The 17,543-nt window shown below is 42.1% G+C and overlaps 1 protein-coding gene across 4 annotated transcripts in view; it reads left to right on the top strand.

Annotated features, from left to right (window-relative positions):
* Positions 1-7,685: 7,685 nt before the first annotated feature.
* Positions 7,686-17,543, top strand: part of Brms1l (BRMS1 like transcriptional repressor) — a 59,099-nt gene continuing 49,241 nt past the window's right edge. For all 4 annotated transcript variants that reach the window (XM_045155383.1, XM_045155385.1, XM_045155384.1 and 1 more), the window contains exons 1-2: positions 7,686-7,941; positions 12,270-12,360. In XM_045155383.1, the coding sequence (XP_045011318.1) occupies positions 7,800-7,941; positions 12,270-12,360 (233 nt within the window). In that variant the 5' untranslated portion in view covers positions 7,686-7,799. The remainder of the gene's footprint in view (positions 7,942-12,269; positions 12,361-17,543) is intronic.

A 17,543-nucleotide genomic window follows, 5' to 3' on the forward strand; every position in this document is an offset into this window, starting at 1 on the left:
GCAAAAGGGTCTTACCATTTATTCCTGGTGGGAAACCAAGGGCCTCAGCAATGGCCTGTAATGTTTTGGGGGCATCAGGAACCTCCCTGGCCTACAACTCACTGGAAGGTATCCCATCCCTGGCACTGAAAATTTTCTAGGAACAATCTACGGCTCCTGAGTATTCCATTCTCCAAAAAAAATAGGTTTCCATATGATTTATTTATGTCCTCTTAGATTTTTTTTTTTTTGAGGTAGGGTCTCACTCTAGCCTAGGCTGACCTGGAATTCACTATGTAATCTCAGGGGTGGCCTCAAACTCACAGCAATCCACCTACCTCTGCCTTCCGAGTGCTGGGATTAAAGGCTGCGCCACCACACCCAGCTGTTTCCTCTTGGATTTTGATTAGCTCTCCCTCCTCCTTTCCTTTATTTGAGCTCTTCCCCTGACCTCACTTTGGGCTTTTTCACCCCCATTAATCTATTCTTCTACTTACATATATACAATACCATCCTATTATGTACCCTCTCCCTTCCTTTCTCTTCCCTTTATATTTCTTTTATAGCTTAGTGGCCTCTGCCACTGAGTTTTTTCCTTCTCACACAGAAGCCCAAACATCTGTAGCTAGGATCCACATATGCGAGAGAACATGTATCGTTTAGCTTTCTGGGCCTGGGTTGCCTCACTTAGTATAATCTTTTCAGATCCATCCATTTTCCTGCAAATTTCATAATTTCATTTTTCTTTGCTGCTGAGTAGAACTCCATTGTATAATTGTGCCATATCTTCATTATCCACTCATCAATTGAAGGATATCTAGGCTGGTTCCATTTCTCAGCTATTGTGACTTGAGTGGCAATAAACATGGTTGAGCAAGTATGTCTAAGGTAGTGAGATGAGTCCTTAGGATATATCCCTAGGAGTTCTATAGCTGTGTTATATGGTAGATCAATTTTTAGCTGTCTTAAGAACCTTCACACTGATTTCCACAATGGCTGGACCAGATTGCATTCCCACCAACAGCGTAGAAGGGTTCCTCTTTTTCCACATCCTTGCCAGCATTTATGGTCATTTTTTTCATGATGGTAGCCAATCTGATAGGAGTGACATGGAATCTCAACGTAGTTTTAATCTGCATTTCCCTGATGGCTAGAGATGTAGAACTTTTTTTAGATGTTTATATGCCATCCATATTTCTTCTTTTTAGAACTCTCTATTTAGCTCCATAGCCCATTTTTTAATTGGCTTGTTTGGTTTCTTATTATTTAATTTTTTGGGGTCCCTGTATATCCTAGATATTAATCCTCTACCAGATGTATAGTTGGCAAAGATTTTTTCCCATTCTGTAGGTTGCCTCTTTGCTTTATTCACAGTGTCCTTTGCTGTCCAAAATCTTTGCAACTTCATGAGGTCCCAGCAGTTAATCTGTGGTTTTATTGCCTGAGCAATTGGGGTTATATTCAGAAAGTCTTTGCCAAGACCAATATGTTGAAGGGTTCCCCTATTTTTTCCTCTAGCAGTTTCAGAGCTTCAGGTGTGATATTAAGGTTTTTAATCCATTTTGACTTAATTCTTGTACATGGTGAGAGAGAAGAATCTATTTTCATCCTTTACAGATAAATATCCAGTTTTCCAAGCACCATTTGCTGAAGAGGCTGTCTGACCATTTTTGTTGACTATCAGGTGACTATAGTTACCTGGACTTAAATCTGGGTCCTCTATTCTGTTCCATTGATCTATATGTCTGCTTTTGTGCCAGTTCCATGCTGTTTTTGTTACTATGGCTCTGTAGTATAGGTTAAAATCAGGTATGGTGATACCACCAGCCTTATTGTTGTTGCTTAGTATTATTTTAGATATTTGAGGTTTTTTTGTGATTCCAAATGAAGTTTTGGATTGTTTTTCCTATTTCCATGAAGAATGCGAGTGGAATTTTGATAGGGATTGCATTAAATGTGTAGATTGCTTTAGGTAAGATTGCCATTTTCACAATATTTATTCTTCTGACTCAGGAACAAGGAATGTTTTTCCATTTTCTAGTGTCTTTTGCAATTTCTTGCTTGAGGGTTTTAAAATTTTCATTGTAGAGGTACTTTACTTCCTTGGTTAGTTTTACTCCTAGGTACTTTATTTTCTTTAATGCAATTGTGAATGGGAGTGATTCTCTGATGTCATCTCCTGTGTGTTTGTTGTTAGTATATAGGAATGCTACTGATTTCTGCATATTTATTTTGTATCCTGCTACATGGCTATAGGTGTTTATCAGCTCTAACAGTTTGATGGTAATCTTTAGGTTCTTTATGTATAGAATCATGTCATCTGCAAATAATAATAACTTGATCTCTTCCTTTCCATTTGTATCCCTTTTATGTTCATCTCTTGCCTTATTGCTTGGCTAAGAATTCCAGTACTGTGTTAAATAAAAGTGGGGACATTGGGGCTGGAGAGATGGCTTAGCAGTTAAGAGCTTGCCTGTGAAGCCTAAGGACCCTGGTTCGAGGCTTGGCTCCCCAGGACCCACATTAGCCAGATGCACAAGGGGGCGCATGCGTCTGGAGTTCGTTTGCAGTTGCTGGATGCTCTGGCACGCCCATTCCCACTCACTCTTTCTTTCTCTCTGACTCTTTCTCTCTCTGTCACTCTCAAATAAATAAATAAAAATGAAAAAAAATTTTAAAAAGTGGGGACATTGGACACCTTTGTCTTGTTCCTGATTTTAGTGGAAAAAGCTTCCACTTTTTCCTCATTTAGTAATATATTATCTGTAGGCTTGTCATAAATAGTCTCTATTATATTGAGATATGTTCCTTCTATTCCCAGTCTCTGTAGGGCTTTTATCATGAAGGGATGTTGGATTTTGTCAAATGCTTTTTCTGCATCTAATGAGATGATCATGTGATTTGTGTCCTTCAATCTATTTATATAATATATTACATTTATCAATTTGCGTATGTTGAACCATCCCTGCATCTCTGGAATAAAGCCTAGTAGGTCAGAGTGAATGATCTTTCTCATATATTCTTGTATTCTGTTTACCAATATTTTGTTGAGAATTTTTGCATCTATGTTCATGAGGGTGATTGGTCTGTAATTTTTTGATTTTTACAGGGCTGATAGGGACTATATTAATTCTCAGATGAGATTTTCAGCTTTGATTTTGTTTTTTGTTTTTCTGAGATAGGGTCTCACTCTAGCTCAGGCTGACCTGGAATTCATGATGTAGTCTCAGGGTGGCCTTGAACTCATGGAAATTTTCTTACCTCTGTCTCCCAAGTGCTAGGGTTAAAGGCATGTGCCACCATGCCCAGCAACTTTGGCTTTTCTAGCAGCATTGGAACTGGTAAAAACTATGGGAACTCTTAAAGTTGGACTGAATGTATTTTGCATCATGAGATACAGACAATGAGTTTATGGGGGTGTTGGCAGGGGTAGAATGTGATAGTTTGAATGTAAAGTGTCCCTTGTAGCCTCATATGTTTGTGATTAAGCCTAATACTGAGTCCCCAGCTAGTGGAGTTTGGGAAGGTTTTGCCTTACTGGGGAGAGGTGTGTTGCTGGAGATTGGCTTTGGGATTTTATAGTTGATCCCCCTTTGCCAGTGCTATCCTAGCTCACTCTCTTTACTGCCCTCCTTCTGCTCTGGATATGTGATGCTCCACTGTTTGCTCTTGTCATGCTTTCCCTTACATGATGAGACTTGCTCTCAAAACTGTAAGTTGGCTGGGCATGTTAGCACATGCCTTTAATCCCAGCACTAGAGAGGCAGAGTTAAGAAGACTGCTGTGAGTTCAAGGTCATCCTGGGACTACAGAGTAAATTCCAGGTCAGCCTGAACTAGAGCAAGACCCTTCCTTGAAAAACAAAAATAAAACAAAACAGGAAATAAATATAAAAAATAAACTGTAACTGGAAATGAACCTGTAAGTTGCTCCTGATGGGGTGTTTTGTGCCAGCAATGAGAAGGTAACTGCTATGAGTTTTTTGAGGGATTTCCTGCCAATTCAAGTAGCTCTGAAGCAAGGTGTTTCAAGATTTCTGCACTGTACATGTGTACACATCCATGGCTGGTTGTCTTAGATTTCAGGAGTTGATGGATAAGGCCCACAAGGAACTGAGATGTGGCTTGCTGCAAGCATGAAACTGCCTTTGTCTTGGCCTTTCCAGAGTACTTTCAAGCCTTATCCAGCTATTTCAGATATTGCTGAAGCTCACACAAGCATGGCACGGGAAAGGCTAGTTGGACACAAACCAAGATGACACTATTTACTCTTTCATTGCACCATGATTCAAAGGGCCCACATTGTGTCCAAGTTAGTCCTTTCTTGGCGAGTTTATGTGTATGCATGTTCATGTGTTCAGATGTGCTTCTGCAAGTGGGGGCCAGAGGACAACCTCAGATGTCATCTTCAGGGTCTCTCCTTGGCCTGGAGTCTTTAAAAAAACTTTTTTGGGGGCTGGAGAGATGGCTTAGTGGTTAAGCACTTGCCTCTGAAGCCTAAGGACCCTGGTTCGAGGCTTGATTCCCCAGGACCCATGTTAGCCAGATGCACAAGGGGTCGCACGTATCCGGAGTTCGTTTGCAGTGGCTGGAGGCCCTGGCGTGCCTATTCTCTCTCTCTCTCTCTCTCTCTTTCTCTCTATGTCTGACACCCTCAAATAAATAAACAAAAAAAATTATAAAAAAGAAAAAAAAAACTTGTTTGGGGTTAGGAAACTTGTCCCTTCAGCAAAATACAATATGCAATTCTAATGTAATACTCCATTACTTTTCTGATTTAAACATGGATTTAATGATCACAAAAATTTTACAGCTGGAAGAGAATTTGAAGATAACACTATGGAAAGTTCTTGTTTTACAACTGGCCAGAGATGTATTTTGCCACATTTAGTCAGTGGGTTGTTTGGAGAATCAGGGCTTGAATCTGTGCCTCGTACTCTCCAACTCCCTTCTGTTTGAGGACAGCCTCAAATTCATAGCAATCTTCCTGCCTCAGCCTCTGCAGTGCTAGGATTATAGTCGAGTCACCATGCCCAAATCCTTATGCTTATTTTTGTACAGCAGAAGGCACTCACTCAGGGGCACTGTTTGCCAGTGGTTGCATGCAGGCTGTGATGACAGACTACCTAAATTCAAATCTTAGATTTGTTACTTCTAAGCTGTGTGATCTGGCCAAATATTGTAACTTTTCTGTGTCTGAGTTTTCTAATTTATAAAATGAAAGACATAATAACTCTCAGAATTGTTTGAATGAATTAACTCACTTTAACATATGACAGTGCTTGGCACATAGAGTGTTGAGAATCTAAGTGGTTGTTCATATTTAGTACACATTGTACTAGCTGCTGATATAATAAAGATCAACTGTAGCCCTGAATTTTTGCCCACATCTGTAGTTTAAAAACAAAAGAACAAGGCCAGGCATTGTGTGCATGCCTGCACTTGCACTCAGAAGACTGAGGCAGGAAGAGTGCCATGGGTCCAAGGCCAGCCTGTGTTACTGAGATCCTGTCTCAAAAAACAAACAAATGGGTTGGGTCAGTACAGTGCTTAGTGCACAAGTATGAGGACCTTTGTTTGTTCCCCACCATGTTCGCTTTAAAGGACATGGTGGTGAGTTCTTGTAATGCCAGAGCTTAGGAGGCAGAGACAGGGGTCCCTGGGGCTTACTGGCTGGCCAGTCTAGCTGAACCAGTGATTTATAGGTTCAATGAGAGATCTTGTCACAAAGAATCAAGTGGTTAGTGATAGATGAAGACACCTGGTGTCAATCTCTGGCCTCCACATGCATGTACACACATTTGTGCCCACACATATGCATACTAGAAACATACATACATCAAAACTCCCGACAAGCAAAAAGAAATAGGAACAAAACAATAGCTCCGAGTGGGGCGTGGTGGCGCACGCCTTTAATCCCAGCACTTGAGAGGCAGAGGTAGGAGGATTACCTTGAGTTCAAGGCCATCCTGAGACTACATAGTGAATTCCAGGTCAGCCTGGGCTAGAATGTGACTCTACCTCGACCCCTCTCCAAATAAACCACCCCCAACAACAAAAATCCTAATAGCTGCACTTGACAGTGGTTATAAATATTGATATTTCAGTAAGCACTTCTCTTAATATTTATACCCTTATATTAATGGTACTCTCACTTTGGGTAGATAAACTTCGATAGCAGTGACTTTGGGATGACTCAGAAGGTATAGCACTAGAAAGAAGTGACTGGAGTACTGAGTAAGATCTTGATCACACCTTCCAAGGCTCAGGGTCTAATGCGGAAGAGGTGGCGGAAAGAATGTAAGAGCCAAAGGAAGGGTAGGACTCCTTACAACATGCTCCCTCCAGACATAAAATGGCTTGTATATCCATGACCTCATAGTGCCTGACACTACCTACACAAGACCATAATAAGAGGATGAAAAGACCATGACATCAAAATAAAAGAGAGACTGATTGAGATGGGGAGGGGATATGATGGAGAATGGAATTTCTGCTGGGGCCCAAATTTGAGTTCAATTCCTCAGCACAAAGTTAAAATCTGGGTTTGGCCATAAATACCTGTAATTCTAGTCCTGTGGGAGTAGACACCATAGATCAATGAGGTTCATGAAAATGGCAGTTAGGGGTTCAGAGAAGAAGTTTGATCTCAAGAAAATACATGGATAAGCAATGAAGGGCTGCTTTCCAATGTTCTCCTCTGGCCTACACATGTGTGCACATTTTCACACATTGTGTACATGCTACACTACACATATCATACACACACAGGCAAAAAGAGTTCTGTTTTGTAGAATGTAGTGAGAAGTAGATAACTGAATGTGGTTATTGAATATGAGTTATGTTATAATGTTTATATGAGCTATATTGCGTCTTACATTTTGCTCCTTGAGGAAATATAACATCTCTAAGTATCTGTAAGTAAAATAGGTATTCTTTTTTATTGGAAACTGAATTCAAATCAAGACTTGCGGTGGTACTGTTTGACTTCATCTGATTTAAAAAAAAAATATATATATATATATATATATATATATATATATATACACACACACACACACACATATATACATGAAAATGCCAAGATAAAAGTTCCTTCTCCTCTGTGTTTATGCTGGCAAACATTTCAAGAATTATTTAAATATTTGTGCAACATATAAAGCACAAGGTATTTCCTACACTTAAATTCAATGTTAATAGTTTATTCGTGGTAATAAAGGTACGACTAAGGTAGAAGAGAGGATTCCGAAGTGTTCCAAGCCCAAAGGCTAGGCAAAGTCCTTCTCTGGCAAAAAGACGTCTTTACATCTTACAGTAACTTTTTGAGTCGTCAGGGAGATCACACAATCAGTCGGCGGGAAAAGAGGAAGTACAGACCAAATTCGCACAATCTGTTTCTGTTTAGTTTATAAACGGTGTTCCGAGTTTGTCAGCTTCCTTGCCTTGTGGGATTTGAAGTCCGAGGCAAGCAGTGATTCCCTCAGCGGAGCCACTCAAACCCACGGTCCCTGAAGCGCTGAGCACTGAGGACTACAACTCCCGAAATGCACCGGAAGGCCGCGCCGTAATTATGGGCAACCAATCCAGCCCCTGAGGCAGAATCCCCGCCCCCGGCTCCGGGACAGCCTGCACCAATGGCAGAGCTCGGAGCGCAGAGCCTGCGGGTTAGGTTGTGAGGCCCCGGCCGGGGGTGGGGAGGAGTCCGAGGGGTTCAAAGCGAGCTCGGCCGCGGGGTGGGTCGGGGCGTTCGGCGCGCCCTTCATTGAAGCGGCGGTGGCCGGGCTGGGCGCCGGGAGTGGGAAGCGACGGCGCGGCTGGAAAATGCCGGTCCATTCCCGAGGGGATAAGAAGGAGACGAATCATCACGATGAGATGGAGGTGGACTACGCGGAAAACGAGGGGAGCAGCTCCGAAGACGAGGACACAGAGAGCTCGTCGGTCTCCGAGGATGGGGACAGCTCAGGTGCGTGACGCCGCCGTGCGCGGAGCCCGAGGGCCCGCGGGGCGCGGGGCAGGCCGTCTAGCTCACGCCGGCCGCTGCGCCCTGCTGCGAGCGCGGGGCGGGGACAGAGGGAAGGGGCGGGGACTGGATCCGGGCCCGTGGGGGCCCCGGACCCGGCGTGGGGCGTGGGGTGCGGGTCGCTGCCGCGCTCCGGGGCGACGCGGGCCTCCACGGGCCCGGCTCCGAGACACCGAGCCGTCCAGCTCCGGGCGTGACCGGTCCTTAGGGGCCGCGGAGCAGTGCCCAGGGCTAGCGACCCAGGTGCGGCGGGGAAGTGTGTCCTTTCCTAGTCCGCCGGCCGGCCTCTTATCTATTCCATCTTCGAGACCCTGTGCAGAGGTCCTCGGCCGGCTTAGCACTAAGTCAACCTTTGCCTCACACCTGCACTTTACGTCAGCGCTCCTGGGGGTCGGGGACACTTCCTTGAGAACTGTTGGATTTATAGTATGTCCCTGAAGTTTTTAAGACGAAAGGGACCTAGATCAGGACTGAGTTTGAATCTTCATAGGTTTTTAAATCGTCCGATTTTGACAGTGTTGACACTGCCTTACGTCTTTTCTATTTATTATTTTCTAGTTTGGGGTGCTTTCATTTTTTGGGGGGAGGGTTGGAAGGGTGTAGATAGACACCACAAAGAATAAATTATATAAGCTTTAAGGAATTGATAGCCAAAGGAATGAATGTTATCTGTGATTACCAGAAATCTCCTCAGTTTATTCATATGGTGAGGATGAGGCGAGACTTGTTTGTCTTGCTCTGAAAGCAGTGATGACGGTCTGTTATCACCCCCACACGTTGTCAGGTTTCCCTGTCAGAGGGCACATCTCCATGGAAGAATGTAATTTCAATAAGTCAGCCATCCAAAAATTAATATTTATGAGTGACTTCTGTTTGTTAGTACTGGGCACTATGCAGTATGATGGATAGTTATGATATCTGGGCTCAGTAAAAGAGCTGTCATAAGCCACGACTTGATTACATTGTCAAATAAATGTTCGACTATAAATAATACTATTGGAATTTGGAGGTAGAAGACTGACTTCCAGAATTAGGTGGTCAGATCAGTTAGTTGAAGTAGGTGGGATTACCTTAATAGTCTTGAATAATTTGGATTGGTGTGGTAAAGTCGAATGTTTCTTAAAAGGAATGTAAGCAGTGCAAAGGCCAGAGTTTAAGGCTTAGTGAAGAGTGAGAAAACCAGTTTGGTTGGGAGACCAACTTGAGCTAAGAAAGGAAAAGGAAGGCATAGATGAGAAAGATTTCAAAGAAAGGAAAACAGAATAAACCCCCACAGGACTGTGAATGCAAGTTTAGGAGTGAAGGCAAGAGGAAAACTCGGGTACTGGGAGAATGGTGGGTAAGCTTCAACAGAAACAGAAAGATGAGGATGGAAGATAAAGTCTCTTGGGAGCTTGGGAGCTGGGGATGGCTCAGTGCATTGTAACTGTGCAAGCAGGAGGGCTTTTGTTTGCTTCTTAGCATCTATGCAAAATGCCACATGTGGTGGTTCATGCTTGTAATCCCAGCACGGTGGTAGATAGTAGGACCACTAGAATTGCTGGCCACATAGTCTAGCCTGATTGGTGAGCTCCAGGCCAATGAGAGGCCCTGTCTTCAAAAGAAGTGGATAGCATTCCTGAGGAAGACACCCAGGGCTGTCCACTCACCTCCACATTGTGCATGCTGACCCATGTATACAATATGCCCATAACACATACATACGCGCACATACTGTTTTGGGCATGTTGCTGTTGAGGTGATGGTATACTTAAACAAGGATGACCACAGTATGCCCGTAGATACACACAACCACAAACACACACACACACACACACACACACACACACACACACACACAGAGAGAGAGAGAGAGAGAGAGAGAGAGAGAGAGAGAGAGAGAGAGAGAATGTGTGTGTGTGGCTGTTGAGGTGAGGATATACTTAATCAAGGATGGCCAAAGTAGCAGATGCCTGCCTGGAATGAGAAGAATGATTCTGAGGTCATCTGCCTAACCATGGAAGTAGGCGAGACATCAAAATTAGTATATAATTTGCACAACGTGGAGAACATAAAGACTATGTTGATTCTGAATACAGTTCTTAGCTCTGTAAAGCATTCTCTGAGGTAGATGGTAGAGGACAGTGCCTTGCTGGGTAGCCCAGGAGTCAAGCATTTTTTTATCTTCAAATGTTCCAGCAGCCAGCCAGGCATGGTGGTGCCTACCTTTAATCCCAGCGCTCGAGAGGTGGAGGCAGGAGGCTTCTTGAGGATCCCTGTAAGTACAGCGCCATCCTAGGACTTCAGTGTGAGTGCCATGTCAGCCTGGGCTACACAGTCAAACCCTACCTTGCAAAAATAAAACAAAAAACAGCACACACCAAAAACCCTGCATCTGTTATAATTCTTTCTTAATTAGAATATGCTTTCTATTGTGGTTTTTAACTTGTTTTTCAAATTATTTATTTGCAAGCAGAGGGAGGTAGAAAAGAGAGAGAGAATAAGAATGGGCACACCAAGCCTTCTAAGTGTTGTAAACGAACTCTAGATGCATGTGTCACTTTGTGCATTTGGCTTCACATGGGTAGTGGGGATTCAAACCTGGGTTGTTAGGCTTTGCAAGGCAAGTGCCTTAACTGCTGAGCCATTTCTCCTGCTCCTAACTTTTTACAATTCACATCATATAAAACAGTGAACAATGTAATTTATAAAGTTTGCAATAGTAATTTGAACTAAAAGTTTTAAAATTAAAAAAAAAATATTTGAGAAAGTCAGAGAGAGGGAGAGTATGTGCCTACCAGGACCTCCTGCTGTTGCAAATGAACTCCAGACTCATGAGTCACTTTGTTTATCTGGCTTTATGTGGCTACTGGGGAATCAAAATTTAGGCTGGTAAGCTTTGCAAGCAAGCACCTTTAACCACTGAGCCATCTCTCCAGCCCTAAAAGTTAGTTTTTTTTTTTCTCTTTTGTTCTTTTTGAGGTAAGGTCTCACTTGAGCCCAAGTTGACTTAGAATTAACTCTATAGTCTGAGGCTGGCCTCGAGTTTACCACAATTCTCTTATCTTAGCCTTCTGAGCGCTGGGATTAAAGGTATGTGCCACTGTGCCTGGCTAAAAGTCAGTTTTGTTTTTTTTTTCTTTTTTCCTGAGGTGGGTCTTGCTCTAGCTCAGACTGACCTGAAACTCATCATGTAGTCTCAGGGCAGCTTCTAACTCATGGCAATCCTCCTACCTCTGCCTCCCGAGTGCTGGGATTAAAGGCATGCACTACTACGCCCAGTTTAAAAGTAAGTTTTTAAAGCATAGTTTTGCTTCTTCCACAATTATTTCTATTCCACCATGTCTTCCATGTTAAACTTCCTGTTTGCTTCTCTCCAACTTTGATACTGAGCAGATACTATGGCCATATCCAGGGAACTTGGAAAGTACATCATTTGAGGGACCAAGTGTTGCGTGTGCTGTCTGTATCCTTGTCATGGCCCTGTCCCTCCCACTCCCCACTGAGCCCAGGGCCTTGAACATGTAGGCAAGTGCTGTACCACTCAGCCCAGGGACCAGCTTTGAAAGTGCCTCAAAGTAAGGTAATAAGAACCAGAAATACTTTAATTTTGTTTTGGAAAATTATAAAGACTTTCATTGCTGTATGAAAATAACAACACAGTTCAACTCTTTCTTGTACTTGAAGATCAAGATGCAGATCAATTTTTACTTCAGTTATTTTGATGTGTTGCATATATGTGGTATAAAAATAGAAGATGTGGAATATAGGACAGACCTGGTAATTAACAGTTGCTTTCTTTTAAAGTTTGCTTGTTTCCTCCATGTTTGCCCTCTTCTCAATGACTGACTGTAATATGGGGAGAGGGAACAGTTAGAGCACTGTAGCAGTCTAATACCTGGTGGTATACATAATGGAATTGTCTTTGTGTATGTTTGTGGTCACACGTGTGTGTGGGAGCACATGCACTTGTGGGTGCTTGCATGTGGAAGCTTTGAACTCCAGATTCTTGTGCCTCAACCTCCAGAGTGTTAGGGTTATAACCTTGTAGCACTGTGTCTGGCTTGAAACAATTTTATCTTTTTATTTTTTATTTTTTGTTTTTCAGGGTAGGGTCTTGCTCTAGCTTAGGCTGACCTGGAATTCACTATGTAGTCTCAGGGTGGCCTTGAACATTTGTCATTCCTCCTACCTCTGCCTCCTGGGTGCTGGGATTAAAGGTGTGCGCCACCACGCCTGGCTTAAATTTTATATCTGATACTTGTCTTTTTATTTTTATTTTTTATGAACAGAAATGGATGATGAAGATTGTGAAAGAAGAAGAATGGAATGTTTAGATGAAATGTCTAATCTTGAGAAACAATTTACAGATCTCAAAGATCAGTAAGTATTAACTTTAGAAGGTCATTGTCACTGAATGTCAATTATAGTTCATGCCCACTAGCACAAGAGCATTTATATTGTTTCCACTTTTGTGTTTTGTGGAATAGGCTGATCTGATCTGAAAGAAGCTTCAATTAGTGTTTACCTACCAGAGACCTCATTAACTGAAGAGGGCTGGGGCTAGATTTTTTGGGGTGGGATGGAGTATATCCACTTGCATGTGGATGGTGATTATTAAAATGTTTTCCATTGCTGCCCCTGTGATTTTATTCTGCATCATTCATCTTTTTGTAAAAAATTTTTTTTCAATACTGAGGATTGAATATAGGACATTGTACATGCCAGGCAAGTGCTCTGCCACTGAACTATATCCCTGGTCCTCATTTTACTTTGAAACAGAGTCTTGAAGGCTGGCCTTGAACCTTCTTTGTAACTCAGGCAGACCTTGTACTTGGCAATCCTAACTGCCTCAGCTTCTGGAGTAGATAGGATTATAGGCTTGTGTCAGGACTGGCTGAGACACCATTTTTGTTAAAAAAATTATTTATTTGCAAGCAGGGAAGGACAGATAGAGAATGGGTACACCAGGGCCCTTACCACTGTAAATGAATTCTATACACATATGTCTCCTTTGTGTATATGGCTTTATGCAGGTGCTGGGGTTGAACTCAGGTTATTAGGTTTTACAGGCAAGCACCTTAACCATTGAGCAATTTTTCTAGCTCCAGAGATAACATTTTCTAAATTTAGGAATAAGAGAATATTTCTTTTTGTGTGTGAATACACATGCATGCACGCACATGTGGTGTATGTTCATACAAGATGAGTGTACCAGGTTCATGCATGTGAAGGCCAGAGGAGGACATTAAATGCTGTCCTCTGTTGTTTTTCCACCTTACTGCCCTGGGACAGAGTCTCTCACTGAACCTGGAGCTCACTCTTGTTTGGTTAGGACTGACCAGGGAGCTCCAGCGATTCCTCTGTCTCTGCCCCACTCAGTGACAGGCATGGCATGGGTGCCAGGGTTCAAATTCCAGTCCTCATGCTTATGCCACATGTGATGCTACTCACCATCTTTCCAGACCCCTGAATCTAGGTTTCGTTACTGATTTAAGATGATTAGGTGCACCTGGCCGGTATGCATGCATACATACATACATACATACATAGACACATAAATAAGTAAATAAATAGAATGATTTGAATGGACTGCGTGGTATAGCTCAGTGGTAGAATGCTTGTTTAGCATGTAGGAGGCCCTGAGACTGATTTTAGCCACACAAATAGAAAAATAAGTAAGCACATACATACACACATTAAAAAGCCGATAATGTCCCAGCACTTGGGAGGCAGAGGTAGGTGGATTACTGTGAGTTTGAGGCGACTTTGAGATTACATAGTGAATTCCAGGTTAGCCTGGGCTAGAGTGAGACCCTAACCTTGAAAAACCAAAAAAAAAAAAAAAAAGCTAATAATGTTAGTGTTTTCATTATCAACTTTGAGGATTGAAGAGCAACATGTAAAATTCTTTGCTATTTGGCTGGCATGTGTTGAATACTTATTAGACATTGACATTTCCTTCTCTTTTAAATTGTATTGTATTATTTATTTATTTTGATTTTTTGAGGTAGTGTCTCACTCTAGCCCAGGCTGACCTGAAACTCACTCTGTAGTTCTATGCTGGCCTTGAGCTCCCAGTGATATTCCTAACTCTGCCTCCTGAGTACTGGGATTAAAGTTTTCTTTTTTTATAGTCTTATTTATTTGCAAGCAGAAAGAGATAGAGAGAAGACAGACAGACAGAATGGGTGCACCAGGACCTCTAGCTGATTTAAACAAACTCCAAATGCATGTGCCACTTTGTGCATCTGGCTTTATTTACTCATGAGAGAGAAAGAGACAGATAGAAAGAGTGAATGGGCACACCAGGGCCTCTAGCCTCTGCATATGAACTCTAGACACATGTGTCCCCTTGTGTGTGTCTGGTTACGTGGGTCCTGGGGAATTGAACTTGGGTCCTCAGGCTTTGTAGGGAAATGCTGTATCTGCTAAGCCATTTTCCCAGTCCCTCTATTTCTTTCTTTTAAAATACTTTTTTTTTTTTTTTAATTCATTTGAGAGAAAGAAGAGGCTGAGAGAGTATGAGCTGGTGTGCCAGAGCCTCCAGACACTGGAAATGAACTCCAAGTGCATGCACCACCTTGTGCATCTGGCATACCTGGGTCCTTTGGCTTTGTAGGCAAGTACCTTAACTGCTTAGCCATCTCTCCAGTCCCTCTTATTTTTAAAAAAATATTTTATTTTTATTTATTTATTTGAGATAGAGAGAGATACAGAAATAGGCAGGTATGGGGGGGGGAGGGAGAGGGAGGGAGGGAGGAAAGGAGGGAGGGAGGGAGAGGGAGGGAGAAAATGGGCACACGAGGTTCTCCAGCCACTGCAGACGAACTCCAGATGCGTGCACCCTCTTGTGCATCTGGCTTACGTGGGTCCTGGGGAATCAAACCTGGGTCCTTTGGCTTTGCAGGCAAGTGCCTTAACTGCTAAGCCATCTCTCCAGCCCTTATTTTATTTTATTTTATTTTATTTTATTTTATTTTATTTTATTTTATTTTATTTTATTTTATTTTAATTTTTGTGACATAGGAGATTGAATCCAGGGCTTTGCACAGGCTAGACAAGCACTCTGTAACTGAGCTATATTTAGTTTTGGATAGGTCTCAGAAAGTTGTTTAGGCTGGTCTCAACCTTGTTCTCTTGCCTTAGCCTCCTGAGTATCCAGGATTGCAGTTGTGTAACACCATGTTTGGCTCTCCCCATGTCCCCAGACAACTCTTATGTGAGATTGGTAACACTAAAATGGATTTCTGTAAGTTCTCTTTGCTGAGACAGGGTTTTGCTCTGTTGGCTAGGTTGCCTTCAAACTTTTCATCCTCCTGTCTTCACTTCCTGAGTGCATCACTGTGCTCAACAAAGGTCACCAAGATTTGAGAAAAGATAGCATAAATGCAGGTAGAAACTAAAAATTAAACGCTTCTAAAAAGAGTGCTTTGGACATATGGCTACATCTCAGGGACTGTAAATGCAAAACAGAAACTTGTGAAACACCTTAGTTTATTCAAAAGCTGGTGTTTCAGGGCTAGAGAGATGGCTTAGTGGTTAAGGTGCTTGTCTGCAAAGCCTAAGGACCCAGGTTCGCTTTCCCATAACCCACATAAGCCAGATGTATAAGGTGGCACATGTGTCTGGAGTTTGTTTCCAGTAGCTGGAGACCCTGATGTGCCCATTCTTTCCCTTTCCCTCCCCTGCTCTCTCATCTATTTGCCTCTTTCTCTCTTAAAAACACATAAACAAATAGTTTCTTTTAATAAGCTGGTTGTTTTAGCTTATGCATTCTTCATAACTTCACAGCTTAATCTTTTTCTCTTTCCTACAGAAGCCTAAGTTAATGGGAACCCATTCAGTAGCTTGATGTGGTGGCACATCACTGTGTATCCCAGCCTTTGGAAGGAGAATCAGGAGTTCAAGGTCATGTTCAGCTACATAGTGAATTTGAGGCCAGCCTGGGCTACATGAAACTGTCTCTAAATAAATAAATAAATAAATAAATAAATAAATAAATAAATAAATAAATAAATAAACAAACCAAACCTGGCTTGAGGATGTGGCTCCTGTGTAGAATGCATGAAGATCATGTGTTTGATCTCCAGTATTGCATAAAACCAGGTGTGGTGGCCAATGCCTATAATCCCAGCACTTGAGAAGTAGAAGCAGGAAGATCAGAAATTCAAGATCATCCTTGGCTACATAGCAAGTTTGAGGCTAGTTTAAGCTATATCAGATCCTATCTCAAAAAATGTTTAAAAAGGCTAAGCGTGGTGGCACATGCTTTTTAATCCAGCACTTGGGAGGCAGAAGTAGGAGGATTGCTGAGAGTTCGAGTCCACCCTGAGATTATATAATGAATTCCAGGTCACCCTGAGCTAGCATGAGACCCTACCTCAGAACTGCCCCTCCCCCCAAAAAATTAAAAAAAAAATGAGACAAGTATAAAATCTACTTATTTTACCTGGAATTACCTGACTGAAATGAGAAAGATTTACTGTATTAATCTACTTTTTTTTTCCCATTTCTCCTTTTAACTTTCATTGGTAATACACCTGAATATATACATGTTAATCCATGATAGATGAACAAATCTAAAAAAATCCAAAGTATGTAATTTTGGCCTGGAAATATATGGTATAATTTTATTTCTTTTCTTCTTTTTTCTTAATCTGGTGCCAGAACCTCTGGCCATTGCAAATGAGCCTCAGATGCATGCATTACATTGTGCACCAGATTTATTTATTTATTTTGAGAGAGAGAAAATTGTTGTGTCAGGGCCTCTAGCCACCATAACCAAACTCCAGATGCATGTGCCACCTTGTGTGTATGTGTGACTTTGTGTGCTTGCGTCACATTGTGTGTCTACCTTACATGGGATCTGAAGAGTCGAACATGGGTCCTTAGCTTCTCAGGTAAGTACCTTAGCTGCCAAGCCATCTCTCTAGCTCCCCTTTTTATTTGTTTGTTTGTTTATTTATTTATTTATTTATTACCTGAGATAGGGTCTTGTTCCGGCTCAGGCTCACCTGGAATTCACTATGTAGTCTCAGGGTAGCCCTGAACTCACCATGGTGATCCTCCTACCTCTGCCTCCCAAGTGCTGGGGATTATAGGTATGAGCCACCACACCTGGCCTGTAAATTTTTATTATTTATTTTTTCGAGGTAGGGTTTCACTCTAGGTCAGGCTGACCTGGAGTTCACTATAGTCTCAGTGTAAATTTTTATTTATTTATTTATTTATATTTTTTTTAATTTTTATTAACATTTTCCATGATTATAAAATATATCCCATGGTAATTCCCTCCCTCCCCACCCCCACACTTTCCCGTTTGAAATTCCATTCTCCATCATATTACCTCCCCATTACAATCATTGTAATTACATATATACAATATCAACCTATTAAGTACCCTCCTCCCTTCCTTTCTCCACCCTTTATGTCTCCTTTTCAACTTACTGGCCTCTGCTACTAAGTATTTTCATTCTCACGCAGAAGCCCAGTCATCTGTAGCTAGGATCCACATATGAGAGAGAACATGTGGCGCTTGGCTTTCTGGGCCTGGGTTACCTGGG

Source organism: Jaculus jaculus, chromosome 7, assembly GCF_020740685.1.
Source record: "Jaculus jaculus isolate mJacJac1 chromosome 7, mJacJac1.mat.Y.cur, whole genome shotgun sequence".
In the NCBI taxonomy this organism is placed as follows: domain Eukaryota; kingdom Metazoa; phylum Chordata; class Mammalia; order Rodentia; family Dipodidae; genus Jaculus; species Jaculus jaculus.